Raw genomic sequence first — 27,507 nt, forward strand, 5'->3', positions numbered from 1 at the left:
TAAACAAAAGCTCTCGTTAGTACAGTGATCACTTGATAATAGAGAACAGAAGAGAATAGAATAGAATAATTAAAAAGAATATAAAATGAAACTGTAGTGTACACATATATAAACTTATATTTAAATTAATATTTATATATCCTATATTAGTTATTCAAAAGTCAAAGAATATATTTGAGGAATCACTCTAATCACAGGAGTGCTCACTGTAGAATACAGCCATACATACCTATTATACTGGTACATCTGTAGAGACTTGGCACGAAGCTTACATCACATTACAGTTATAACAACAACTGCCGCCTAATGAGCTCCGCTGATCGTCGCCTGTACCCGAGTTCTCTCCATATTCCCTCTCCAACTTCGCCTCCTCCTCCTCCTCCTCTCCGCTCTCTGCTCCACTCTGCAATGCAATTGTAACAACAGAAATTCGAGTTTAGCCATACACATATTTATGCACATTTGCAATTAGAAAAAAATATGATTTGCCCAGGGAAAATAAAAACAATTTGCATTTCATTCGGGCGGCGTAAATGAAATGGGGAAAAGCGTCGAGTATAACCATTACCTGGCTTAACTCGAAAGTAAATAGTTCATAAATAAATGATTTATATAATTAACCACACGGAATGGCGAAAAGTGCAAAAGAGGAGCAGCAGCAGAATATTCAAGCGGAGAAAAGCTCACAGTGAAGAGGAAATAATTGAGGGCAAAAATATAGCAATCGCTATTAAATAATTCTTAAAATTGGGATATATTAAGTAGGAACTGATTGATTTTTAAGGGTAAACAGAAAATTTAATTATCTATTTGTAGAAATTCTTTTTTTATATGTATATGGTTCTAAAATGTTGACCGGTAGTATACAACTAAAGTGGGTAAAGAATAAAAGCTCACCTGCAGCTCACGTGACTTTTATCACCTCTGCTGACGCTCTGCCGCTCACACACTCACACGTGAAAATCTGTCTTAATCCAACAACGCATTATTACACTTTTACTATTGACTGTATATTGAACATATAGCCACACTTGATCGGCCAGATATAAAACAGAAACGAAGTCGATGGGGGCACCACAGGCGGCGACTTTTCATTATTTTTTTCTGTGTGCAGGGGCCAACGCAGCGATTTATGTGTCGGCTTCCTACTTCTCACACCGGCCTTCTGTCACTGAGCACACCTCTTTAATGCTCCCGCTCCCTCTTTGACTCTTTGCCTTTGCTGCTGCTCGCCGCCCTTCTGTGTCTGAGCACATCTCTTTACTGCTCTCGCTCCCCCTTTGAGTCGTTGCATTTGCTGCGGCTCAATAAACAGGCCGAACCGTTTTGTAATCTCTACCTGCAGCCAAAGTGGAGCACAGAGAGGGGGACGAAACGAAGGTAGAGAGGGAGAAGCAGGGGTCACCGCAAGGCAATACAAGCGGGAGAGCATGACCGAAGGTAGAGACCCTGGACTCCTCTCTTCACCTGATTCTTTGCGCCTTTCTTAAGTCGTCCCCTGCTCTTTACTCATACCCTTTCTAGCTTCTCTTTGTTCTGTATGTGGTTGTTTTCTTTGCCTCTTATGTATATTTGTATGTACTTATGTAGGTGAACATCGGCCTAGGGTTACTTAGTGCAGGGTATTAAATGGGGAAAAGGGTATTTGGTATGCGGGCTTACCTTGTAATGAGAAAGGGGCTCCCAATGGAATTTAGGTTATCTTCGAGGCGGTGGTAAGAGTAATATGTATGTGTCCAAGCAAATCAATTAATTATGTACGGAAAAACAAGTTAAAGGATAAATAACTATGCTTTAAATAACTCCAGTCTAATCAGAGATCACAAAAACAATAAACACAGACTTTTAAATGGATAGAAAAATTTGCACGTGATGCAAATGACTTCTTATCTCAAACTAGCAAGAGTAGGAATTCTAATTGAGTGAAACAAAAAAGCACGAGAACTTTCCCATCAGCACACATCACTCATACGTCGAGTGTCCTCTCCTCTCCTCTCTTCTCTCACTTGAGCGCTTCTCTCTTGTCAGCAAGAGGAACCATTGTTTGCTTTCCTTTTCACCCTCGCTGCACTCAATTGCAGGCGAGAGGGAAAGATAAAAAAGAACACACGCACTTTCACACACGCACAGAAAGAACTTGGGTGTAAATTACCGATTTTGTAATATTTTTTCTGTGTCATATATCGAACAGCATTCAACGATGAACCACCTGCGGGTGAATAAATTCAGGCTGGTCAGCGGCAAAGATAGTGCCGCCATGCCGGCCGATCTGCCACAACCGGATAATGCCAATACAAACAATAACAATAATAATAACAATAATAATACCAACGCCAATAATAACAACGGTAATAGTGGAGCCAAGGGATTTCTTGGCAGAATCAAACGGTATTCGGTACTGGGGCGTCGCCATCTGGGCAGCATGAATCTGCACACGAGCAGAGATCATCATCAGCAGCATAATCAGCATAACGCTGGCGGAGATCACTTGGTCGCGCCAGGTAAACTGCATCATGGCAGCTACAACATGACCGGCAGCCATTCGGAGGATCATCGCCTGGAGATCGGAGCACCTGTGTTGATATCGACAACCACCTTGGACACGGATCGCTTCGATGTGACCGAGGCAAGGCTGAAGCAGATTGGCGGCGGCATTGCCCAGACATCCAGCATTGTTCGCACTCTCACGCCCAAAAGTTCGGATGAGGATGAGTTTGTGGACGCCAGGAGCACGCCACAGCAGATGGAGGGGATGGATCGTGACCAGGATGAACTGGATCTAGAACAGGATGGTATTCATTTGGAGGATGTGAAGACAGCTGGTGATATGAATAAGGAAAGGAAAATAGATATAGCCGGGTGTCTCGTCGAAGATATCGAGGAGGATCAGGATCAAGATCAATTCCAAACCCCCAAGCATCATCCTGCTGACCCTTATCCCAATCCCAGTCCCGATCTCCTGACCGAAATCGAAGCAGAGATTGCTATCAAAGATGCCATCACCCCGCCAAAGACACCAGATGAACCCAGAGCCGTTGTGGAACCGCCCATGCGGAGACCACGCATTGCCCGCCAGCAGATGCAATCGCAATCGGTGCAGAATCTTCATCGGAGCGAGCTTAAAGTCTACCTGCACAAGACCAACTCCATGGCACTGGATATGAATGTAACGGCCCCGGCAAAGCTGGGGAACTTGGATCTGAATCTGCCCGAGCTGCCGGAGCTATACGGAGCCAGTGAGCTGAGCCTGGCGGCCAGTGATAATAACAAGGAGAATGATGAGCCTAGGTTGCAAACATTGCAGGAATTACCCAGAACTCCCATACCGAATGGTGGCTTTGCCGCCCAGCAAGCTCACTTCAAGAGCCTGGACTCCCTGTACTTCAACTCGAAGCTATCGCATCGTAGCTCCCAGCAGAGCTCCCACCAGAGTTTGGCCAGCAGCAATGCCGGAGAATATGATTTCGATCTCAAGTCCATTAGCTACCAGAGCCTGAATGCCCAGAATCTGTTTGTGTCCATTGACGAGCTGCAGGAGCTGACCCGCCAGATAAATGAATCGGAGGACTTTAGTCGTGAAATTGATCTGGAGTACTGCACCCACAGGGATCAGTTGAAGCCGAGTGAGCGGAGGATTACTTTGCTGAAGAACAAGAACCAGACCCTCATCAACTTTAGTCACAACAAGGAGAAGCTAAGAAAGGGCTGGCATGGCATGAAAAACTGGTTGGGTGAGGAGAGCTCCAAGATCAAGGAGGTGGTGCGCCAGCAGACACCACTCAAGCGGCTGGCCCAGTCCCGGAATAATCTCAACCAGTCGACGGCGGATGCCAGTGCCGCACGCAAGTCAATGTCACCGGATCGGAGTCGTCGTGACATGACCGAGAGCTGTGAGGATGTCACCGAACGCACCGAAATGGAATCATCCATGTCAAATAGGAATAGCGAGGAGGATTTATCGCCGCATGCAAAGCGGTTCAAGGATGAGGTATACATCTTCTTGGGGTTGTCTTGTTGTTGTCTGGGGTCTGGGATTTAAAGGAGGGGCTTCATCCTGAGGGCTTTTATATTGGCATTAACTTTTGTTTATTTCCTGGAACAGGGACAGAACGGCTTTGAGGAACTCCGGCGATATGTCAAGCAGGGCGGTGACTTTAGCAAGGAGCTCATATTTGTCCTGCAGGAAAGGTATATTGGATATATTATACAGTAAGAAATATTGTAAATTATATTGATTTTCCTTAGAGCCGACTCGGAGCTTATCTATTCGAAATCACTCTCCAAGCTGGCCAATAAGCTCAACAAGGCTGGCAGGGAGATTCCTGGCAGTGTGGCCGATGCCTGGCGTGGTGTGGCTACGGAAATGGAGAGCCGCAGCGATATCCATCGCCAGCTGGCGGCTTCGCTAACGGATGAGCTGGTCAAGCCGCTCAAGACTGTGGTCGAGGGTCATCATAAGGCTCGCAAGTCGGTGGGTAATCTATAAATATTATCCCAAAAATATTTTAATAATCATTTTTCCGCCCTTTGCCAGGTGGAGAGCAATGTGGACAAGGCGGCCCGCGTCCTGGGTGAATGGCGTGCCAGCGAGGCAAAGGCTAAGAAGGCCTCCCATTCGGCTGCCCGGGAGAATGAGAAGCTGCAGGATGCCATGCTGGATGTACGCATCCAGAAATCCCCTTCGATTGCCCTACTCCACCAGGGACCAAACAAACAGGCCGCCGAGAAGGAGCTCAAGTCGGCGGAAAAGGACTGCGTCAAGTTGGACAATAAACGCAAGAAGGCCGAGGAGGCAGTGAAGCGAGCTGATGTCGAGTACTACACCCTGTGTGTGCGTGCCGAGCGGGCCAGGGTGGACTGGGAAATGGCCGTGCTCCGGGGCAGTGCCCAGCTGCAGAGCAGTGAGCAGCAACGTCTGGGCAATATGCATAATTTTGCCCAGCAATATGCCCGTCTCATTGCGGATATGAATCCAATACTGGGCGGACTCAGTGCCCGGCTGCAGCCACAGCTGGAGGCATGCAATGTGTCCAAGGATATGCAGGTGGTGCGTCACATTCGCCGGAATTCGGAGGGACCCAGCGAGCAGTTGTTGCCCGATTTTTACTGTGAACACACCACATTGGCCATGAATCGGGAGAGACGCAAACATGCCTTAATCAAGCTCCTGCAGTTGGTCAAGACGGATCTGGAGCGGGAGAGACGTTCCCGTGATGGATTGAGGGGACTATCCCAATCGCTGAACCATCAGGAGCATCAGAATATAACCGATAAGCTTTATCATGTGGGTTTCCTTTAAAATATGTTTATTAAGTCATGATCTGAATAATGATAATCCTGGAAACTCATTTTATAGATCCGCTCCATGCTTACATATTTGGAGGGCGCCCGTCTTAAACTACACTCTGCTCTCTTGGAGTTGGATCACAAGCCCAGGACCACTCATCCTCTAGCCCAGCATATTCAGGTAAGAAGTTAAGGAGTTCTTCTAGGCCTCTTACTAATCCCTATTTCCCAACAGATCACCCGTGATCGCACTGGACTCCAGCAGAGCATCCTGAAAGTGCCCAATTGGCTAAAGAACAATGACAAGTCCCAGCAGCAGCATCAACAATCCGCTCTCGATATCACCGATATAGCTGCTGCCGCCTCCGACGAGCTGCCGGATGAGCACTGCTCCCATTTGCATGGCAGCAATAATAGCCACACCAATAGCAATGGCTCCTGCACGGACATCAGTTCCGTGGTGAAGCCTTTCAATCGAAGCAAAAGCAATATCGAGACCAATTTTACCAACCAACCAAAGATAATCTCGACAACGAATGCCGCCGTGGCGGCCATGTCTGTCAAGGCCAAGACCCTGGCCAACAGTAATAATCATCATCATCATCAGCACCATCAGCATAATCTGGGTGGAGGCAGTGATCGTGGCCAGGCGGATGGTGGTTCCAATCAACAGGACTCGGACTTTGATGAGTTTAGCTCGCAGGACGAGGAGGATGAGGAGCAGCCGGTGAAGCCATTGCCCATTAAAGCACCAAATCCCCTGCAAACGCAGACGCATTTCTATCAGAATGCGCAGGATCTGCAGAAGAGCCAGAAGGAGGACGAGGACCAAGGTGTTGGCCCGATCCTTGGACGCTGCAAGGCCCTCTACAGTTACACCCCGAAGCTCTACGACGAGCTGGAACTGAGTCCCGGCGACATAATCGAGGTCCACGCCAAGCAGGATGACGGCTGGTGGCTGGGAGCACTTAGAAATCACATTGGCATCTTTCCGGCCACCTATGTGGAGGAGTGTGCCTAAAGGTCACATCTTATAGATAGTGTGTGTGAGTGTGTGTGTGGCTGTGCAAAGTGTGTATGAATTCGTGGGAATTTGATTTGTTTGATACAAAAATCAGGAATTGTAAATTTAATTCAAAATGCATTAGAAATGGCTTTAAAACAAGGAAATTATTAGATCATTTATATGGAAATACATGTGTTACTCAGCCAAGAATTATAAATTTAAATGAAGAACTGTCAGTTTTTAATTTAAATAACCATTTGGAACTAGTTTTTGGTTAATTTTTGAAAACTTTCTTTATAAGAAATTCTTGAAGCATTTGCTAAAAATATTTAAAACTCTAAGAAATCACCAGTAACTTCTTTATTATAACATTTTTCTATTAAATTCAATATTAATTATCTATTCCAATTAAAAATATGAACTATTAGCAAATATTTACCACAATTTAAAATTAAATTAAACCTTTTTCTATTCGAAAACAAATACAAACGAAATAACAGAAAATATTTCATTTTTGTGAAAAATGAAAATATTTAGTTGATTTTTTTGAAGAACTACTTAATATCTTTCATTAGTAAATGATTGAATATATACTAAATACTTTTGTAAAGAGCATAAGTTGTTCAAAAATATAAAAAATATATACATAACAAAGAAAGAAAAAGGTTAAAAGATTAAATATCTGAATCACTTACAAAACTACAATAATTTTCATTTAAAGAACTTATCATTTGCCAAATTCTAGGCTGAAGTATATAAAATATGAATCAGATTATATATATTGTATCAAACAAATCGATCCGCTTTAGTGTTATATATATGTTTAATTATTATCCTGCCGCTGACAAACTGTTGATCCCAGGACAGGCCTCTGCATTAAGCATACGAAGTAATCTATGATAAAAGATTGTATTTAATTTTATTTTACCTATTTTTTTTTTACATATTTGTTAACTACCAATTACCGATTACCAATTATATGAATATATTATATTATAAAGCCCAGCTGAGTCATTAGCCCATTATCAAGCGAGCCCTTTAATTTAGCTCTGACTTATGGCCCTCATCAATAAAAAGAACATTGTTACTACATCATTTTTTATTGCATAAACATAATGGAACGATATATATATTATATATATTATTATTATTATTATATTCAACATACATACGATTTCATCTACGTATGCAGGAATCACAAAGGTTTTTTTTTGCTCTCGTGCGTAATTACATTTCATAAATTAAAAGTAAACATACATATATATATCGATATATATATATATTTGTAAAATATTAAAAACAAAAAATTAAATATGCATATTTTGTAAAAATATTTGTTAAAACTCGATGAATATCGAAAATCGTGTATTATTTATCGCCCAGGGTAAGGAAACTGAATAATCATAGCAGGAGGTCAAGGCAGCCCTTGGCTTAAGATTTATGAACAAGTTCCCTGTATATATATATCCGTTCTTTTTTAAATCCTTTCTTTCTCAAGAAAGTTGTAAGCCAAATTGTATAGGAAACTTTTAAATTGGAAAGTAAAATCTTTCTAGATTGTAAATTGCTTGTCAAAATGGCTAAAAGTATTACATTTTATTTGATAAATAAGTTTATTTGCTTTAGGTACAATAATCAAAGGATCTAAGGGCCATTTTCAATATGTACTAGCTCCTTAAAGATCCATATTTTAACTTTATTTTTGTTGTCAGAGTATATTAATTCAGTTTAATATTCAGATACCTTTTACTAGTGACCTCAAACCGCTAGATATTTAAGGAAAAAAGGCATTGGTGTAGCACCATTTATCATTCCAATCCCTTTCCATTGCTGACCTCAACGGCTCCTCCAGATCCACCCATTGCCGTCCCCTGACTGTCCAGGCAACGTAGCTTCTGGTACATGTGTATATAATGGGCCTGCAATTGCTTCTGATAGCCCAGGACCTTATCCTTCTCCGCACACCACTGACGCTTCTCCAGTTCGAGATTCAGCCTGAAATCATCGAGCTTCTGTCGCAACTTGGCTATATCCTCTGCATATGTGGTGGACTCCTCGATGAGCGTGTCCAGCGTTTGCTGCGGCACCTGTCCCTGATCCAGCTGAAGGCGCTGCACCAGAATATCCAGCTTAGGAGGCACCTCCGGCGGAGACGGTGTCGCTGTCGTGCTGGTGGTGTATTTCCTTGTCTTTTGGCAAATCTCATTGAGATTGTCCAACTGCTGCTTGAGGCGTGTATAGCGACCACATGGCTCCTCGCCATATTCATGGGCAATGGCCAGATCGGAGAGCTCCTTGCGCAGCTTGGCCAATTCGCTGGTCAGAGCTCCAATGACCTGATCCTTCAAGGTGATGATCTTCTGCAATTGTCGCTGGTCGGGCTGTGGCTTGGGTTGCTGCTGGTTTAATTCTGGCTGATGTTGCTGATGTAGGTGCTGTTGCTGTTGCTGCTGATGTTGCTGTTGCTGTTGCTGTTGCTGCAGTTGCTGTTGCTGTTGCTGTTGCTGCTGATGTTGCTGCTGATGTTGCTGCTGTTGCTGCTGCAGTTTCTGTTGCTGCTGCTGTTGCTGCTGCTGAAGCTGCTGTTCCTCCTTCGCCTGCTGCTTTGGTTGACTTTGGCTTTTCGATGTGTCACAGTTGTTGCTGCTGATTTTTCTGTTATTATTATTGCTGTTACTATGCTTTAGGCTGACAAGAGCATGATCCTTCATATTGATTTCCATCTGCAAAGAAATAATATTATAAGTAAGGTAGCAAACCACCTGAAAGCATTGACCTACATGCGCCTCCTTGAGCTGCGTCTTAAGTAAAGCTATCTCTCCATTACGCTCACAGACCCGCCACTCGCTGTCCTCCAACTGGGACCGCAGGGCATCCACCTGCTGCTGCAGACTCTGGTTGGAATCCCGAGCTTGATCCAATTGCTGCTGCAGCCGGTTCACCTGCTCCGACTGGCGCAGCTTGTGCTGCTTCAGCTGGAACTGCTGTAGACCCAAGAGCTGCTCCATTTTGCGCAGCTTCAACTGGCACTCTCTCTGCTGGCCCTCATAGAACAACCTCAGCCGCTGGTTCTCATGTTCCCAGTAGACTTCCTTGTCCTGAAGGGAAATTCGTATAAAAAAAGGTAAAAGTCCAAATGAATAATTAGTATATAATAGAAAACTTCTATAAATCCCAATTGTAACCTTTTGTACTTGGAAAATTACTTTCTCATTGTGCTCCATGGCCTGTCGCAGGTACGAGAGCTCCGAATCGCGATCCTTGAGGGCCGCCTCCAGCTCCGAGATGCCGGAGTCCGAGGGCGAGGGTGTCAGGTCGCTGCTGCCCACCAGAGTTCCACCACCGCTACTTTTGCTGCCAAACAAAAACGTTAATGAATAATAATAATAATAAAATCCAGTTTAATTACCTGCTGGCTCCATCGGTTCTGTCATGGCCTCCACCTGGACTGAGGAGATCCAGTGTGAGGGAATCCTCATTGCTGGAGCGTTGCAGGAGGCGATGGTTTCGACGCCGGGCGGCCAGGTGTCGCAGATCTGTGGTGCCTACATAAAAATATATATTAAATATTAATATAAAACTGTTTAAAGAATTCACAAAAGAATTTTCCAAACAAGTTATGCTAGTTAAGTGCACAATTTGAAATGGTTTTCCCCTAGCAATATATATCTACAGTTTTTATGAACACTCCCAATGCCAATGGAAAACTTTAACTTCAACTAGATAATGTGGGTAATGTTAACTGCTACTCACTGCCAAACTTCTGGCTAACTGCCGGCGGCAGGGGGGCCAGCGATGGTGTAGATCCGTAGCCATATCGCTCCGTTCCACCAGCGGAACCAGCGCTGCCCTCCGACAATGGCAGCTGCAGCGATTGATGTTGCTGCTGCTGCTGCTGCAACTGCAACTGCTGTTGCTGCTGCTGCTGTTGTTGCTGTTGCTGTTGCAGCTGCAACTGTTGCTGATGCTGCTGCTGCTGCTGACAAGCGATGCGATAATCCGGCTCAAATGGTATGGGCTTGAAGGCTATCGGTCTCAGAAAGTTGCCGCTGGTCTGGAGAGAAATATAAATGGTTAATTAATAAATAATCGCAAATAATTTGCATTTACATGGTTTTATTTTATTTAGAGTTTCCAAGACCCCACCCCGGAGTGTTGCTGTGCCTCACCTGTTCCGCCTCGCCCAGTTGTTGTTGCTGCTGCTGCTGCGCCCGACTTCCGCTAGCAATGGGCGTGGTCCGCCTCTGCTGCTGCTGCTGCTGATGCTGTTGTTGTGGCTGCAATGTTGCTGGTAGAGATTGCATTGCCTCCTCCTCGGAACCGGCACCGGAACCGGAACTGCCGCCGCCGCCACCGCCACCGCCACTGCCACCCACACAACTGCGACTCAGCTCGAACATCTGACGGATATTCTGGAACTTGCTGCGCATCTGCAGACCCACACCCAGGCCCAAGCCCAAGCCCAGACCAAGGCCCACGCCCTCGTCATCAAGATTGCTGTGACTGCCGAATTTCTGGCTCAAACGTCGCTGCTCCTGCCGTGACTTCAGTGTGCCGGTGTGAAAGGCCGGCTGGCCGGGATTCAAACCCTGGCCAAACTGCAGCAGGGGTGATCCGAGCGAGGACTGACCCAGACTGGGCGTTGTACGCAGCGCCAGCGGAGCGTTATTCTCCAGCGAGACACTGCGCTTGTGACCACGCTTGACATTTGAATGGGAATGGGAGCCACCCGATCCAGCGGAGATCACAGGTGGTGTTCCAGGTGGAGGCGGGACAATGGAGTGAGCCGGCAGGGCCATATGCGTGGCAGCCGACATTTTGAACAAGGATCTGGAGTAAATTGAAAGGGAAAGATATTAGGTTATATAATATTCAAACAAGCTATATACAAGAATATGCTACCAACTTGAGAGATATATAAGATATATTATCAACAGTTCATAAAGTATATAAAATATCTTATTGACTTGAAAGATATATTATTAATAATTCAGAAAATGAGCATTATATATAGTATTAGATAAAAAGTCTGCCAGAATTTGTATACTCTTCAAGGGTATTATAATTTAAGTCAGAAGATTATTACATTTGAAGGAGTCATTTCCGACCCTATAAAGCATATATAATCTTGATCAGGATCAACAGCTGAATCGATTTGGCTATCTTTGGCAAACAATTTTTTTTTCAATTTTTTCAAAATTTTTTAAGGGGTTATTACATCATTAAAATGTTTAAAAATTGACAAAAATTATAATTTTTTGTTGAGTATGTAGATTTATTACCGCAACAAAAACTAACATAGGACCGCTTTCCGATTTGAAATTAATGCATTTTTGACCGAGTTATAAGTTTTTTACTTTTTAACTTTAAACTTCCCAAAGTTGGTTTTCCTTTCTTGTTCGATAATATTATCTTTTAGCTTATTGGCTGATTTGGGTTCTCCATTTGTCTAGGTCAAGCTTGCCCCTATTTATCTTTGAAATCTTGAAAAGTTCTCAGATTTGGCATTCGTTTCCTTAACTTATGTCCGTGACCTTGCTTTATTGACAGTTTCGGGCTTGCAAGCCAAAATAATAAATAAATGAACAAAGACAAAGGCGAAAGCAAAAGAGGCAAGCGATTTAATTAATGCTGTCCAATTTATTAGCTAATGATGCTTATGGAATATTTATATATAAAACTTTTAAAGGTGCCTAGGATTTTATAGAATAATATATGATTTGTAAAAGAATATATCCTTTAGTTTTGTAGTTAAATTTCACTTCCTATCCGTACCTCTTCAAGTATTCTTTTGTTTAAATATATTTCTCTCTCTTCTCTAGTCTAAGTTAATTATTAAAATATATATATAAATTGTTTTAATATATTATACATATATCCTTTCTAGACTAACTTTCTTCCTTCCCATGCTATTTTATTCCATTAAATCATACAATTTTCGCACGTTTTCGAATGCTTTTTGTGGGGCCACACAGAGCAGAAGCTCCTCTTCTGGCTGCCATTATTGGATCTTCGATCTCCCAAGTCTGGAGCCCGATCCGGACTAATGCCAAGCCCAAGACTTGCATTCATAAAGCCGATTCTAACGGTCGCTTCGACCACACTGGCACTAGGCACTTTCTCATTTCTTGTCGCACGACCCATATTTCTACAGCGATTTCCATCTGTATCTGTCCAACTCCAACTGGCCAACTCGTTCGGGCCAAGATCGCGCAAGCTAGGCACTTGTAAGGTTCTCTTGCCAACTGGTTTTTCTAATATATATACATTCTGCTGCATATATATATATATATATATATTTCTATAGTGTTTTTCTGCGCGATTTCCCTCGGCTTCCAATCAAAATGCAGAGATCGGGGCTAAGGTTAAGGTCACGATGTGTCCTCTTTTGAGGGCAGAGGTTCTTTATTTATGGCTCCGGCAATTTTTGCAAAACTCCGACAATTGGGTAACCACAAAACAACACAGAGTTCCTTTAAGGTTTTTGGCCAGGTTAGTAAATTAAAGTCAACGAAGTTCGCACGAGGGTCAGAGGTGTACACTGGGCAATGGCTTTGGCTTTCGAAATATTTGCAACAAACATGACAAAAATAAGACAAGTATCTTTTTACATGTTATTTTTGCAACCTGTGTAATCTTGATTTATGAAACCATAGTATAATAAATCTAGTTGAATCCAAAAATTACTTTAATTAAGAGCCTTTAATTCAGGTTGATAGCTGACTATGTTAAATAATAGGAGCTTTAAAAGTAATTGCTCAACAAATTATTAACAAGATTTCTTTGGCAACATTTGCCTAGCAATATTATTTGTACATTCCATCATCTAATATATATGTTTCTGTATTCTTTACCCCATAAATTACAATCAATTTCTTCTATTTATTTCGAAAATAAATTCCAGCAAACCAAGCTCTTGTTTATATACAAGGTTTTAAAGTTTTAACTTTGTTTTCTTTTAATTTCCTTTTCCAATTTGTATAATCTATATATTTCTTTAAAATTCAGCTTAAATAACCTTTCCAATTTATGCCTTTCTAATGAAGTTAGACAGAGACACAGACCAAACCAAATTAAAGCAAAACAAAGTAAGTCAATGGCTTGAATCCGACCGCAAAAGATACATTAAACTCCATGGCACGTTCATAAGGCGGGCTTCCTGTTTCCCGGAATTGTTAACTATCGTTGTGCCATTGTCATTTTGTTGCTATTTTATCAGTGTAATGAACAGGTTCCATTGCTCCAGATATCGGCAGATAAGTGCTGTTCTGTGTAACTCGCAACTGATAGCATTGTCTTGGCGGCAAGTAAATAAATATCTCCTTACTATCTCGCACTATTTCTCACTATTTCTCCACGCCGACTAACCGTTAAACACTTGTATTAAGTCGGAACGGTTAGATAACTGTCAATCAAGCGATCGCTAACCATTGAAGCTCATCGGCAGCAGGTTGTGTATCCGCACAGTTGAGGTCAAACGCGTAGTTCTTAAGCTTAAACAACAAAATTCTACTTTGTTTTATCTTTATTAAAATATAATTGAATGTTTGGTAAAGGCATTTACTTTTTATCCAATATATATATATTTTTTTTAATAATAATACTTATGAATGATTAGCTTAAGGGAAATCACAAGTCTAGTGCTTTGAAACTCTCTCTAGAAAGGGAAATACTTTAATAAACTTTATTATTTTGTAATTAATATGACAAAAGCTAAACTTATCTGGGTTATTTTAAGCCTTTTAGTATGTTAAGCCACCACATATTCCCCCCGCTTAATGGTAGCTATTCTCCTGACCTCAATTGTGCATACACACACACATTTTTGCCTCGCATTGTGCCTTGCGTATCTTTGTATCTTTTGCTCTAGCCCGTGTGACCATTGTGTGGTATGGCTTTGTATCTATTGGCTCGTTAAATGGCCAGCAACTTACAGGGCGAGAGGGGAGTGGACTTGAGCTAAGGCCCTGCCTGCTTGACTGCAAAACTAAGGGGAAATCTTAGACTCAAACAAAAGCCGCCGATCGGCCGGCGACAATTTTCAAACAAACGACGACGACGTCGTTAAACTGCCAATGTAATTTATTTACTCCGGCTTGCGAAATACACAGAGAGCCGTCGAAACATTCACAAATCACATTAGCAGCCAACTGTTAGATTGCCTGCGAAATGTATCTGCAAAAATCGTATTCTGCCAGGGTGCGGAGAAGTATAAAAACAAAAATGCGAATAACTATGAAATATAAAAAAAATATATACGAAAAATAAAATATATACAACAACAACAGCGAAATATTATGCCAAAACTCAGAGAGCCCCAGAGTCAGAGCAGAGCTGGAGTCAGAGCCAGAAAACCAGTTTATCGGCCAGTTCTTGATGGTCACTTTGGGAAGTGATTTCGTGTTTTTTGAAAGTTTCTATGAATGAAAGTCTTTAAAGGCAACGCCAGCCGATAGATCATAACAGATCCGCATCGATATTCTCGCCCGGTATCGGGTACAAGTGTTTTGACCCTAAAATCAGCTATATGATAGGTACAAAAACGGTCTGGAGAGTGTGCCACGCGGCGTATGAGTAATATGCGAAGTGTTGGCCAGCGCGTTGCAGCAAGGGGAAGTCGTCGTCATCCCCACAAACTGGTCAAACTTGGCCCGAGATATTAGCCAATGCTTTTTCCCACGCTCACTCGCCGCATTTTGCTGTTTTTTTTAATTTGTTTTTGTTTATTTTGTATACCCTTGCAAGGGTATTATAATTGTAGTCAGAAGCTTGAAACGCAGTGAAGGAATCATTTCCGACCCCATAAATCATACATATTCATAATCAGCATCATCAGGCGAATCGATCTGGCTATCTCAGGGAGAAAAATAAAATTTTTCAAAAATTTTCAATTTTTTGAAAAAAAGGAAAGGGGTTACATCATTAAAATTGTCAAAAATTGAACAAAATTTTAATGTTTTATTGAGTATGCAGATTTATTAACCTAATAAAAACTAACATGGGAAAGCTTTCCGATTTGAAATTAATGCATTTTTGGCCTAGTTATGAGTTTTTAAAAATTTTGATTTGGCATTAAAGTGGTCATATAAACATATGAGCGATTTCCAATACAATCTTATTATTCAATTGAAAGCTGAAAGAGTATATAAACTTCGATTTCCTGAAGCTAGTTTCCTCTCTTGTTTATGCATACACTGAGTACCAACTACCTTAGTTTTATAAATAAATGCTGAACCGTGCATAGTGGTAAGTGAGGGGCGTTAAAGTCACTATAACTACTTAACCCAATAGTTGAATGCACTCGGACGATAAGATAACAATAAGGAGTAGAAGATAGTATTAATCAATTTTGTTGATTCGTTTTTCTGTAATAAAATGTATAGTCAACAGTAAAGATTTCCATGCAAGACATTGCTTTCAATACAAATAAAATATTTATCTAAGGTAAAGTATTTCTTCAAACTAACTAAATATACAATAAATATATTCCATAATAAATAGATTCCATGAAGCCAAAAATATTTATTTCAAGTGCACTTTGGTTAATTAATTAATTTAGTTTATTTTGTGTGCACTTAAAAAGCAATTAAAATGCAAAGAAAAACCAATGGAAGTTCCCAACCAGCCATATACTTGCTCAAGAACAAATGAATCACGTGCACACAATTTTTGTATATTTTCCAATTGTTTTGGTGCCACTGTGCAGCGCATTCGAGGCCTGCAAATTGAACCTTTGTTTTGTTTACTTTTAGCTTAGTATTCTTGTTTATCTTTATATAGTTATTGTATATATCATTTTTTGCTGTAGTAAGCATTCGAGTATTGCAAAGTAAAGCTTAGGGAAAATGAGCCCTGATTGATTGTGAAATCGAAACTGGAAAGGGATTTGGAAATGGGAAATGCGGATTTAAGATTTAAGCTATATCCAACCTTAACAACAGCAAAATAAAATTAAACAAAAATGTATAACCGTGACGAAAGCAACAGCTTTTCTTTTTTCTTCATCATCATCACTCTTCATTTTTTTTTTTTCACCAACAAAACTATTATTATTACTATTTGTTATTTGTATCTTTTCTGCTTTTTTTAGTTTTGGTTGCAGCAGAGTTTTTCATTTAGACGCAATCCAAGTGAGACCGATATGCATTTCACATTATTTTCAAGCTTTTCGATTGGGAAACTCTTGATTCGTTTTCATTTGGTTTTGGTTTCGCTTTTCGTTCACTTTCGATTATTATTGCAAAAGGTCAGTGGAAGGAAGGCAGTGATGCATTTGATTACGATAAAGATTACGATATATACATATATGTATATATATATACATAAGTATGCATGGCTGAGGAGGTTTGCATATAGTAAGCCGATCAGTGAGGCAATGAAAAATAAAGAAATCAAAGCCCCCCAAAAAAAAAAAGGCCAAACCGCATTTCAAATAAAAAGCCTTTGTTTTGTATAGAAAGGGTGTGGGCTCTATATATACTATATATGTGAGCTGGTCTCTGTATCCAATGACCTTGAGCCGTGCTTATGAGCAGGAAATTTTCAAACAAAAGGCAAACGCAGCTCAAATCACGTAAATACACAGCACAACTCTCCCCCAGTTTTAGTTGGAAAATAATTCTTAGCTTTGTTTACTTAACAATTTGCTTAGCCAACCCGTTTTTTGTTTTGTTTTTTCCACACCCCCGAATGAAATGTTTATGGAGCCTAAAAAGCACTCCAAGCCAATCCCCTGAAAAGAGAGAAGAGTTCTTTATGGAGCCCATAAATATTTCAAAATACATTCTACCAAAACCAAGCCTATAAGATCTAAAAATGGGGGGCATACATTTATGGCTTTAATAATAATAAAGAATAGTCATTCCATTTTATGTTTAGATAGGATTTCTTTAAATAAATAATATATAAACAATATTTAATAAATTGTAGTTTTTTTACGCTTGAATTTTAGTTACAAGTCTGTAACTTTATGAAGGAATCATATATATTCTTGATCAGCATCAAAAACTGAGTCGATCTAGCCACCTCGGAAAGGAAAAATTTTTTTACCAATTTTTTCAAAATTTTATAAGGGGTTACATCGTTAAAATTTTCAAAATTTGATAAAAATTTCAATTTTCTATTAATTTAAATAAAGTATGCAGATTTATTAACCTGATAAAAACTAACATTGGAAAGCTTTCCGATTTGAAATGATTACATTTTTGGTTGACTTATGCGATTTTCAACTTTGATTTGTCGAGAAAAATTGTCACATCAAAATTATGATATTTTGATAATGTTTCTTTGTAGTTTTCTCTCTCTGTATTTCCGGCTGCGAGTGAAAGGTGCAGTCCAAGAATCTTTTTGGCTGAGAACTTTTTGGCATTGGAAATAGGGACTGAGACTGGAGAGTGGAGATTGGAGACTGGAACCAATAATCTCAGCCTGTTACCATCAAATTCGCCATGAGATTTGGCCCCCAGGTCTGATTTTTTGTTACCTTGTTTTTGTAGGAATTTTTTGTTTTTTGGTTTTGCTTTTGCCGCTGTCAGATTTCTGCTGATGTTGCTGCCGCACACATCTATTGATATTTTGTGAAATTTGTGTATCTTTCTTGGCTTTCTTTGGGCACCTCTGCTTGGGTTTTTTTTTGCCAGAACAACAAATCGAAGCGTGACGGGGTTTTTATTTTGATACACTGCAGGAAAATCTATGAATCTGAAGCTGGTCAAAATTAAGTTTAAAAACCAGTTTTTATTATTATTAGGGGTTTTCCTTAATAATAATTTTGAAAATATATATATTATTTTATATATATGTATATATAAAGCTATGTACTACTTGAATTTGATTCAAGATCAGACTCTCTAGATTTTCGCACTGTGCAGTTCCAGTTCCCCGGCCAAGTGTGGACGTGGGAAAGTTCGCCCACGTTTGCTTCGTGTGCGGATCTTGGATCTTGGTTGTTGGATCTTGGATGTTGGATCTTGGAGCTAGGATCAGGGTCCGAGAGATCCGAAGCTGGCCAGTCTTGCTTGGCTGGATCAGTGAAAGCTCGCATGTGGCATGTGGCACGACTTTTAAGACTGCCTGCTCTGCATTTGTAATTGCTCGGGTTTGCTGTTGCTGTTGCTGTTGCTTTTTGCTTTTTGCCCGGATATTGCAGGTTAATTGACCAAAACAAAAAGCGATTCATAAAACCATGGAAATAAACCCGATTTGCATGTTTCAGATAGTGGATAGTGGATAGTGAATAGTGGATAGTGAATAGTGGACGTTGTACGGCCAAATGTGGTCAAAAGCCAAATATGAGTGCTGGTTTGCCTTTGTTAAATAAATAAATACCTGTATATGTAAGAATTTTGAAACATTACGCCAACGCCGTTGGCAAGACAATAATTTAAGGTCAATTGGGCCTACAAAGCTGGCTCTTAACTATATATAGAAAATAGCTCCAAATAGCCATTCTTCGAGGTACTTTTCTTTGAATATTTGTTTTATATTTTGATGATTTTTGCTACCCGCATTCATAAACATTTATTTGAGACACTTGAAAGAGCCAAACTTGTGGATGGATGGATGGATGAGTCTGTGGGTGTATTTGTTACGTTCGTTGGTTAGAAAGCAAGTTTCCATTCATTCAGCTCAACTTAACCCGTTTAAGTCTCATGAATAGTTATTCCAACATTAACCGTAACAACAGCAACAACAATCGCAAAAAAAAAGATCTCAACAGCAAAATTAAAAATTAAAAATACTTTTTGCCATGCAAGTTATTAATGAGTTATATCTTGTCTTGGTAATTGTTGTTTTTTTCCTTTAGCTTTTTATTATTATGCCTTTCTCGCAGGCAAACAACAAAATAATAATTATAAAAAAATTAAAATTGCAAGCAAAGGGTATCTTAAAGGGGCAGGAAAAATGCAAGGGAAAAGTAATGGAATGCACTAAGAAATAACGAAGTTTATATACCCTGGGATCTATAACTCTTAAAAAGAGTATCATTTCTACATAGTTTTTAATAATGCACATAATACCCTATTCTAGGGTATCAAAAGAGACGAGTGAATGGTGGGAAATTTTTAAAGCCAAACAATTAAACTCACAGCGATAAGAAGGTGAACAAACAACTTGATGCATGTGTAATTAGCCAAGGAAATGTTATAAGAAATATAGTAAATTAATGGACAACGAATTGAACTTTAAGTCAATATTAAAAACATAGCAATTACTTAAGGCTATATTATTAAAGGTCACCTGACAAATGTCACACTATTACTAAGTAAAAATTTAAGTGCATTGATTGAAATTGTGAGAAAATTAACGTAAAAGCAAAACTTTTCATCGGTTAAAGCAGGTCTATATAATTGTGTTCTGCTTCTTTTGAAACCACTTTAAGCCGCTTTAACTGCCAATTAAGAAATCATTTATGTGATCTATTGGCCAGCGTTTGCATACAAAGTGGTAGCTTTTTGTTCGAATACATAATGATTGCAACACGATTCATTCATTCTGAAATGAATCACAGGCGATATAGATATAAATGTACATATTTGCATAAATAACTCGGTGGAAATAATAGTGTTTTTATGTATATAGTAAATAGCTAGCAAAAATCCTTTACGTTCGAAATTACTCACATTCTAGATAAGATAATAAACCACAATTTATCAGTGACTCAAATACTACCTTACACAAGTTGAGCAAATAATAAAAGAACAATAAAATAAATATAACAATAAAAATATATAATATATTTTATAAATGAATTTAGCAACATATATTATATATTTAGAAACTATAATATTCTAAATTGATATTTCAAGGTAAGCTAAGTATATTGATTTACTTGATTGATTACTTGTTTTTGATTAAATATAAAACAAATACAATAATTTAAGGTATCTCTAATTTGATCAAAATATCAATTAAATATAGTTTGATTTTATTTAATCGATTAGCTCTAAGAAAACTAACAAGTTTTCCTTTTTATTTATTTATATTGCATTTTTGTTATGTATATGTATGTATGTTTTTTTTTTGGCTAGGAAAAAATGCAGTTTGCTGACCCAGATCCAACTGAGCTCACTTGATAAAACAAGTAAAAAAATAAATATAAAAAAGGAAGAAAAGTATGTAAGACCAACTCCAGGTAGCCTCGTTATCTGCTTCTTTCACCTGAGCTTCACCTACTTGGGAAGGCCGAACGAATGGACAAACGGACGGACAGTATCAAGAGTGATCATAAATCTTTATAACCTGTATGCGTTGTGGATTTTCACCAACTAACTGGCTTTCGGTGGAGCTGGGTTCTGCCCCACCAACATCACCACCACCAGCACCACCACCACCCCCTTCCGTTTCGGGCCATAAAAAGTGAATTTTTAGCCGAAAGCAGCCGACATTTTACCTTTTTCCTGCCTTTTAAATACTTTTTTGTATCTGTTATTTTCTTTTTAAATTGCTTTTTTTTGTTTCTTTTGGTATTTATTTATTATTTTTTGTTGAATTTATTTTTCGCGCACTTGGCCTTAATTGCGCATGCGCGCGCACTTTCAATTCCTTTCGGCGCACAATCCGGACAACCCGCAACAAAGAAAATCAAATGGAATACAACAAAAAAAAAACAACAAAAAATTAAATAAATAATAATAAAACAAAACAAGTCGTGTGGCAAATTGTAGCGGCTGAAATTAGATCTCAAGCGCGGCGATAATGATGCGGCGGCCACCGAAAGAGATGCTGCCCTGGAGTAATCATCATTTTTAAAAGATTTAAAGGGGGCAAGCAGGGGCAAATCCAAACGAAAATTGCTCTTGAGTCAAAAGCAAAGTGAACTGAATTAAATTAGGAATGCACTGTTATAAAAATATGTGTATTTTAAGTAATTTAAATAAAGATAAATGCTGTATATGTGGGGTTGGAAGTTGGATAGTTTAAAAATCACTTGATGGGGTTTCAAAATTGACTAAATCATTTCTAAATTTTCTTTTAATTAAAGCTATTATTATTTATATACCTAACCATTTAAATATTTGTACACTTAATAATTATTATTATTCTTATACATTAAATATTTATATAAATACATTTCCTATATTTATCTATGATATTCCTCAATAGATTTTCTTCTGCAGAAACCCCTGGAAAAAAAACCAATCCCCAATTGAGGTCAAGTGCAAGCTTATCCGCTTCTGGAAGCCCGATTTGGATAGGTCAAGTACATATAGTATATGTGGAAAATAGCCGCTATTTTAGTGCACTTTATGGGCTTTACGGCTTTACTCTTTATGGGTTCTACGAGCTGCGAGTCGAAAATGAAGAATAAATAAATAAATAAAGGCACTCGGAGAGTCCGCAGAGAAAAGAGCTCAACAGAGACTCAACAGAGACTCGCATATTTCTAGAGGCTGACCAGAGCATGTTTTGTTTTTTACTTTTTACTTTATTTCTTTATATATATTTTTTTTTTGTTGTTCAGATTTTTTTATATTATTTTCTTTGGCTTTTTTGTGTCTTTTCTTCGCTTTTTGCCAGTGGGGCCAACAGGTTCGTTGTTGGGGAAAAAGTCAAACGGGCTCAATAATCGAAGACGGCTCAGAGATGTGTTTTTTTTTTTTGAGTCCGTGGCTCTTGGAACTCCATCTTCCAAGTTGGAGTCCGGATAAATGAGGACAACAACAGCGACAACTTTAATGAGGTTATGCCTAGGTGTGCGTGTACCTGCATCTGTTGTGGTGTGAGTGAGTGAGTGCTGGGATAGGCACACCGAAAAAAAATAACAACCAACAAACAAAAACAATAACTATTTATTTATTTATATTATGAGGTTGCCATTTATTTCTCTATAAATAGAGGCTTTCTTGCTAAATTCAAGGTAAAGTTTACCTGTTTATTGTTGGGTTTGCTATTTCTTTTATTTGTTATATATCATTTTTAAGATAGATATTATTATGATTAATTTTAATTTTAAATTTTTTAGGGATATATACCAAGGAGTCTGGTTCTTTTGGCATTGTTCGAAATCATTTAAAATTTTTACTTAACCAAATTGAAATACAAAACACAATGAAACTATCTCAGCTTGACTTCAATATTGTCTGCCTTGGATTAGTTAATTTTAATTTTTCAATAATATATTTAAAATTAATATTTACAACTTGAATACGTTCTATTGCACTCTTATATCTTTTGTCACAATTTCTTCAAGTGTCTTCTTGAAATGCAGCGCCAAAAAAATAAAACAAATCAAGGAAATTAAAAATCACAAAATCAGGCAACAAAAACAAATACGAAAAAAAACCTAAAAACAAAAGAACAACAAATTAATGGAAATATTTACTCACCTCTTTCTCTGTCTTATAGAGTGCCTTGTAATTGCTGTTGACTCTTTAGTTGTTCAGCTTGCTTGTTGTTATTATTGCATCGTTTGTTGCAAACAAATTTAATTAATTTGCTCAAAAAACCAAATTCAAATGTAAATTTCCACGCAAAAAAAAATTTACTAATTTTTTAATATTCACGTTTAATTTTCAATCAGCAGACACCACACTCGAAAAAAAAGTAGCAAGCGAACCACGACGACTCGCAAGAAACCGTTGCACGCCTGCGCTTTTCAAAATATATATTCCCCAACTGGAATATGGCTGGAATATGGCCTTTTCATCCGCGCTCGAATTTCTCCTCGACTTTCGCGTTCCAGCGCTCGCAGCGAACTGAGCGGCCAGTCGACGCCGGCAGAGCGCCGAGCAGCGCTGCTCCCCAAAGCCCCCCAAAAGCGCCAAAGCGCGGCCATGATACGACGACGGCAGCGATCCCGACTGCAGCGCCAGCCGCGAACTGTGCTGCGTCGATCAGTGATGGCGGCGTAGCTTTGAGCTTTTATTTATATATTTGTTTTGGCGTTGAAATATTAAAATTTAAACATACAATAGGTTAAATATTATTAATTAATTTGTTAGTATTTATTATATATAAATTAATGAAAATATAATATGAATAGTATCTTTAATCAAATAAAAGCTTGAATACTAATTTTATATATTGTGTACACTTAGATAATAATTAATGTTGTCTTAATAATAATGTTAATAATATTCTATACAGGATACTTTTTTTTCTCCCTGTATTTAGTAGGCAAAAAAAATGATACCTGGGCTACCTGTTGCACACACTCGCACATTTGGATAATGGCCGTCCCGTCCGCAGTCCGCAAATTGACCCATAAAATTGTAACGTTGCTTGGGCCATGATAGATTAGCTGTCCATATATCATTGCAGATACATTATCCGAGTGGCAGTTGGGAGACGGAACGAACGGGTTCCCACTCGGCAGTTGGATCCGCGAGTGCATAAATAACCGCCATCATTCGTGGTGTCGATGTGTGTGTGTGTGTGTGTGTATGCTCGGATCGGGAACACCCCGATCGTGTCGATCATGTCTCTGATTTGCATGCCCACCAGATACAGATACAGATGCAGATGCAGATACTTTGTAGCCGGCTAACAGATGCAGATATGTACATGCCTCAGTTATGCATCCGAGGCATGCGATATCCAGTCGGATATCCACAAGGTTATGCATATATTCCTCCTCCGAGTTTTGGATTGGGTGAAGGAGGTGGTTGGGGGCGTCATTAGCATCATTAGTCACGATCGGACGATCGGTCCTAGAATGAGTCGTGGAGGTGGCATTGAAGAAGAGCTCAAGGTTCGCCTAAATCGCCAATCATCATGCAGTTCATAATGAGCCGATGATAATGCCAACGCTATAAGATATTATCTAATGGGAATTTCTCATAAAATAAATTAGGATCTTTTATATAGTAAAACAAGAAAGGCAACTATAAAATATAATAGTCTGATTTTCATAAAAGTGTAAACCAAATTCTAGATTATTATATATGGCTACATATTAAAGTTGATGAAAATCTGTTCGAAAATGAAAAAGTTTAAATTTTTTCTTAAAATTTTCCGATCGTTCCTATGGCAGCTATATATATATAGTCCACCGAGTCGCCATGCTCCGACTTCTATACTAGTAAAACTATATAGAAGAATAACTCCATAGTTTCATTCAAATAGCTTGCTCTTAAATATGTTCCAAAACAAATCTCGCACATCTGTGCCTATGATTCCCAACTTGTTTTAACATCCCCGGAACGAAGTGACTTCTGCCGGCCACGTCTCAGATATGTGTTGTGTTACAAAAGTTGCAAGTCATTGTTTACTAGTGTTCAAAGTTAGTAACTGATTATAGATACTTACTGATCATAGATACTTACTGGTCATAGTTACTTACTGGTCATAGTTACTTAATGGTCATAGATACTTACTGTTCAGAGTTACTTATGGGTCATAGATACTTACTGATTATAGTTACTTACGGGTCATAGATACTTGCTGTACAGAGTTACTCACTGGTCATAATTACTTACTGATCATAGTTCGTCCGATTGTTCATATGGCAGCTATATATATATATCTATATCTATATATATATATATATATCTATATCTATATATATATATATTATATATATATATATATCTATATCTATATATATATATATATAAATATCTATATATATATCTATATATATATATATATCTATATCTATATATATATATATATACTCAACCGATTCGCCATGCTCCGACTTATACACTAGTAAAGCTATATAGAAGAATAACTCCATAGTTTCATTCAAATAGCTTGCTCTTAAATTAGTTCCAAAACAAATCTCGCACATCTGTGCCTATGATTCCCAACTTGTTTTAACATCCCCGGAACGAAGTGACTTCTGCCGGCCACGTCTCAGATATGTGTTGTGTTACAAAAGTTGCAAGTCATTGTTTACTAGTGTTCAAAGTTAGTAACTGATTATAGATACTTACTGATCATAGTTACTTACTGGTCATAGTTACTTACTAGTCATAGATACTTACTGTTTAGCGTTACTTATTGTTCATAGATACTTACTGATTATAGTTACTTATTGGTCATAGATACTTGCTGTTCAGAGTTACTCACTGGTCATAATTACTTACTGATCATAGTTCGTCCGATTGTTCATATGGCAGCAATATATATATATATATATTTCTATATATATATATATATACTCAACCGATTCGCCATGCTCCGACTTATACACTAGTAAAGCTATATAGAAGAATAACTCCATAGTTTCATTCAAATAGCTTGCTCTTAAATTAGTTCCAAAACAAATCTCGCACATCTGTGCCTATGATTCCCAACTTGTTTTAACATCCCCGGAACAAAGTGACTTCTGCCGGCCACGTCTCAGATATGTGTTGTGTTACAAAAGTTGCAAGTCATTGTTTACTAGTGTTCAAAGTTTGTAACTGATCATAGATACTTACTGGATATAGATACTTACTGGTGATAGATACTTACTTTTCAGAGTTACTTATGGTTCATAGATACTTACTGATTATAGTTACTTACGGGTCATATATACTTGCTGTTCAGAGTTACTCACTGGTCATAATTACTTACTGATCATAGTTCGTCCGATTGTTCCTATGGCAGCTATATATATATATATATATATATATATCTATATATATGTAGTCCACCGATTCGCCATGCTACGACCTATACACTAGTAAAACTATATAGAAGAATAGCTCCATAGTTTCATTCAAATAGCTTGCTCTTAAATATGTTCCAAAACATATCTCGCACATCTGTGCCTATGATTCCCAACTTGTTTTAACATCCCCGGAACGAAGTGACTTCTGCCGGCCACGTCTCAGATATGTGTTGTGTTACAAAAGTTGCAAGTCATTGTTTACTAGTGTTCAAAGTTAGTAACTGATTATAGATACTTACTGATCATAGTTACTTACTGGTCATAGATACTTACTGATCATAGGTACTTACTGGTCATAAATACTTGCTGTTCAGAGTTACATTTTGGTCATAGATACTTATTGATTTTAGTTACTTACTGTTTATAGATACTTACTGTTCAGAGTTGCTTACTGCTCATATTTAATTAATGCTCAATAGTTATTTATTTCTATAATATAAAATAGAGCTACCTCTTTATCTGCATGTTTCTCTGCATATCCCTAGAGATATCTCTTTCTCTCCCGATCTTACTTTCTCTGTTCCCTTTACTTGGAGAGTATAAATACAGGCACTGTAGGCGCTCTGACCTCAGTCTGTTCGTGGCCTCCCCGCTTTTAATATCTATAGTGATAGTGAAAGTGATAGTGATTACCCTTCGACCCGAAGAAAACGCCTGACCAATATATTTGGATGACCAGGAAGAAGCTGACTTCGATGATACATGGAAATGCTTAATGGAAGTCACCAAGAATATAATTCTGCTCTGGAATGAAGTACGCAACGACGAAAATGGCCTTCACTGCGGTAAGTCTCAACCATGATATTTATTATTATAATATATGTAGATGCTATAAGAGGAATCAGGACTCTTTATATATTTTCCAAATTTAACATTTAATTTGAAGTTAATAGTCAAATTTAACTAACATTATACACGAATATGGATTTCTTTCCCTTAAGATAGTTTCAGAACTGACTTTGGCCTCAATTTTTGTTAGTTTATTATGCGCTTACAGGGTATTATAATTTTAGTCAAAAGACTGAAAATCAGTTAAGGGGTCATAAATCTATATAAATCATATATATTCTTAATCAGCATCAACAGGCGAATCTTTCTAGGCATGCAGGATAGAAAGTACATTTTTGTAATTATTTTCGAAATTTTATAAGGGGTTACATCGTGAAATTGTTCAAAAATTGACAAAAATTTTAATTTTTTTTAAATTATATATATATATATATATATTTATGCAGATTTATTAACCTAATAATAACTAGCAATGGACTGCTTTCCGAATTAAATTTAATGCATTTTTGGCTTAGTTATGATATTTGAAAAGCTGAGAATTAAATCACAAAAACTAGCATATAAAAATAGGTTTTCTTGAAGGTATAAAAAAGCCAAAAGTCATATATATTTATATGTGCCATAAAAACAGTAATCAATAAAGAATTTAACATTTCGAATGATTATTTAATTGAATTTTTCAAGGTTTTCATTGTCGAAATCTTTCCATAATAAGTTTTACCTCTTATAGTTCTACCCCGAAAACCAAAAAACCTAAATCCTAAGCCCCCTAAAAAACAGTTTTTCTTTCAAAATTCTTTTCAAATTCAAAATAAAATAGTTATAC

At 38.3% G+C, this 27,507-nt stretch overlaps 2 protein-coding genes across 7 annotated transcripts in view; one reads left to right on the forward strand and one right to left on the reverse strand.

Annotated features, from left to right (window-relative positions):
* Window positions 1-7,625, forward strand: part of Nost (Nostrin) — a 32,716-nt gene extending 25,091 nt beyond the window's left edge. For 3 of the 5 annotated variants that reach the window (XM_020950113.2, XM_086836268.1, XM_086836267.1), the window contains exons 2-7: window positions 2,192-3,988; window positions 4,103-4,188; window positions 4,246-4,471; window positions 4,535-5,284; window positions 5,357-5,467; window positions 5,522-7,625. In XM_020950113.2, coding sequence (XP_020805772.2) covers window positions 2,201-3,988; window positions 4,103-4,188; window positions 4,246-4,471; window positions 4,535-5,284; window positions 5,357-5,467; window positions 5,522-6,307 — 3,747 coding nt within the window. In that variant the 5' untranslated portion in view covers window positions 2,192-2,200 and the 3' untranslated portion in view covers window positions 6,308-7,625. The remainder of the gene's footprint in view (window positions 1-2,191; window positions 3,989-4,102; window positions 4,189-4,245; window positions 4,472-4,534; window positions 5,285-5,356; window positions 5,468-5,521) is intronic. The other 2 variants (XM_020950114.2, XM_086836269.1) reach the window with 1 other exon arrangement.
* Window positions 7,377-23,001, reverse strand: LOC110181803 (uncharacterized). Of its 2 annotated transcripts, none has more exons than XM_020949686.2 (7): window positions 22,621-23,001; window positions 10,462-11,122; window positions 10,046-10,346; window positions 9,702-9,837; window positions 9,499-9,646; window positions 9,073-9,390; window positions 7,377-9,015 (listed from the first exon to the last, which is right to left on the reverse strand). In XM_020949686.2, exons 2-7 carry the CDS (start codon window positions 11,107-11,109, stop codon window positions 8,101-8,103), a joined length of 2,466 nt encoding a protein of 821 aa, XP_020805345.2. In that variant the 5' UTR covers window positions 11,110-11,122; window positions 22,621-23,001; the 3' UTR covers window positions 7,377-8,100. The 2 variants fall into 2 exon arrangements, with proteins under 2 accessions (XP_020805345.2, XP_020805344.2); XM_020949685.2 differs by having other exon boundaries at window positions 9,478-9,646; window positions 22,621-22,992.
* Between the last annotated feature and the right edge of the window lie 4,506 nt (window positions 23,002-27,507).

Source organism: Drosophila serrata, unplaced genomic scaffold (assembly GCF_035046125.1).
Source record: "Drosophila serrata isolate PLE 108 unplaced genomic scaffold, ASM3504612v1 contig_276, whole genome shotgun sequence".
In the NCBI taxonomy this organism is placed as follows: Eukaryota; Metazoa; Arthropoda; class Insecta; order Diptera; family Drosophilidae; genus Drosophila; species Drosophila serrata.

What these genes read in the sequence shown, in the direction of transcription:
- LOC110181803 (XM_020949685.2), bottom strand. Translation starts at nt 11,109, where the DNA reads ATGTCGGCTGCCACGCATATGGCCCTGCCGGCTCACTCCATTGTCCCG. An exon ending in AACTGGGCGAGGCGGAACAG is followed by an intron (nt 10,347 to 10,461) that starts GTGAGGCACAGC and finishes ATTTCTCTCCAG; the next exon opens with ACCAGCGGCAACTTTCTGAG. An exon ending in AGTTAGCCAGAAGTTTGGCA is followed by an intron (nt 9,838 to 10,045) that starts GTGAGTAGCAGT and finishes ATTTTTATGTAG; the next exon opens with GCACCACAGATCTGCGACAC.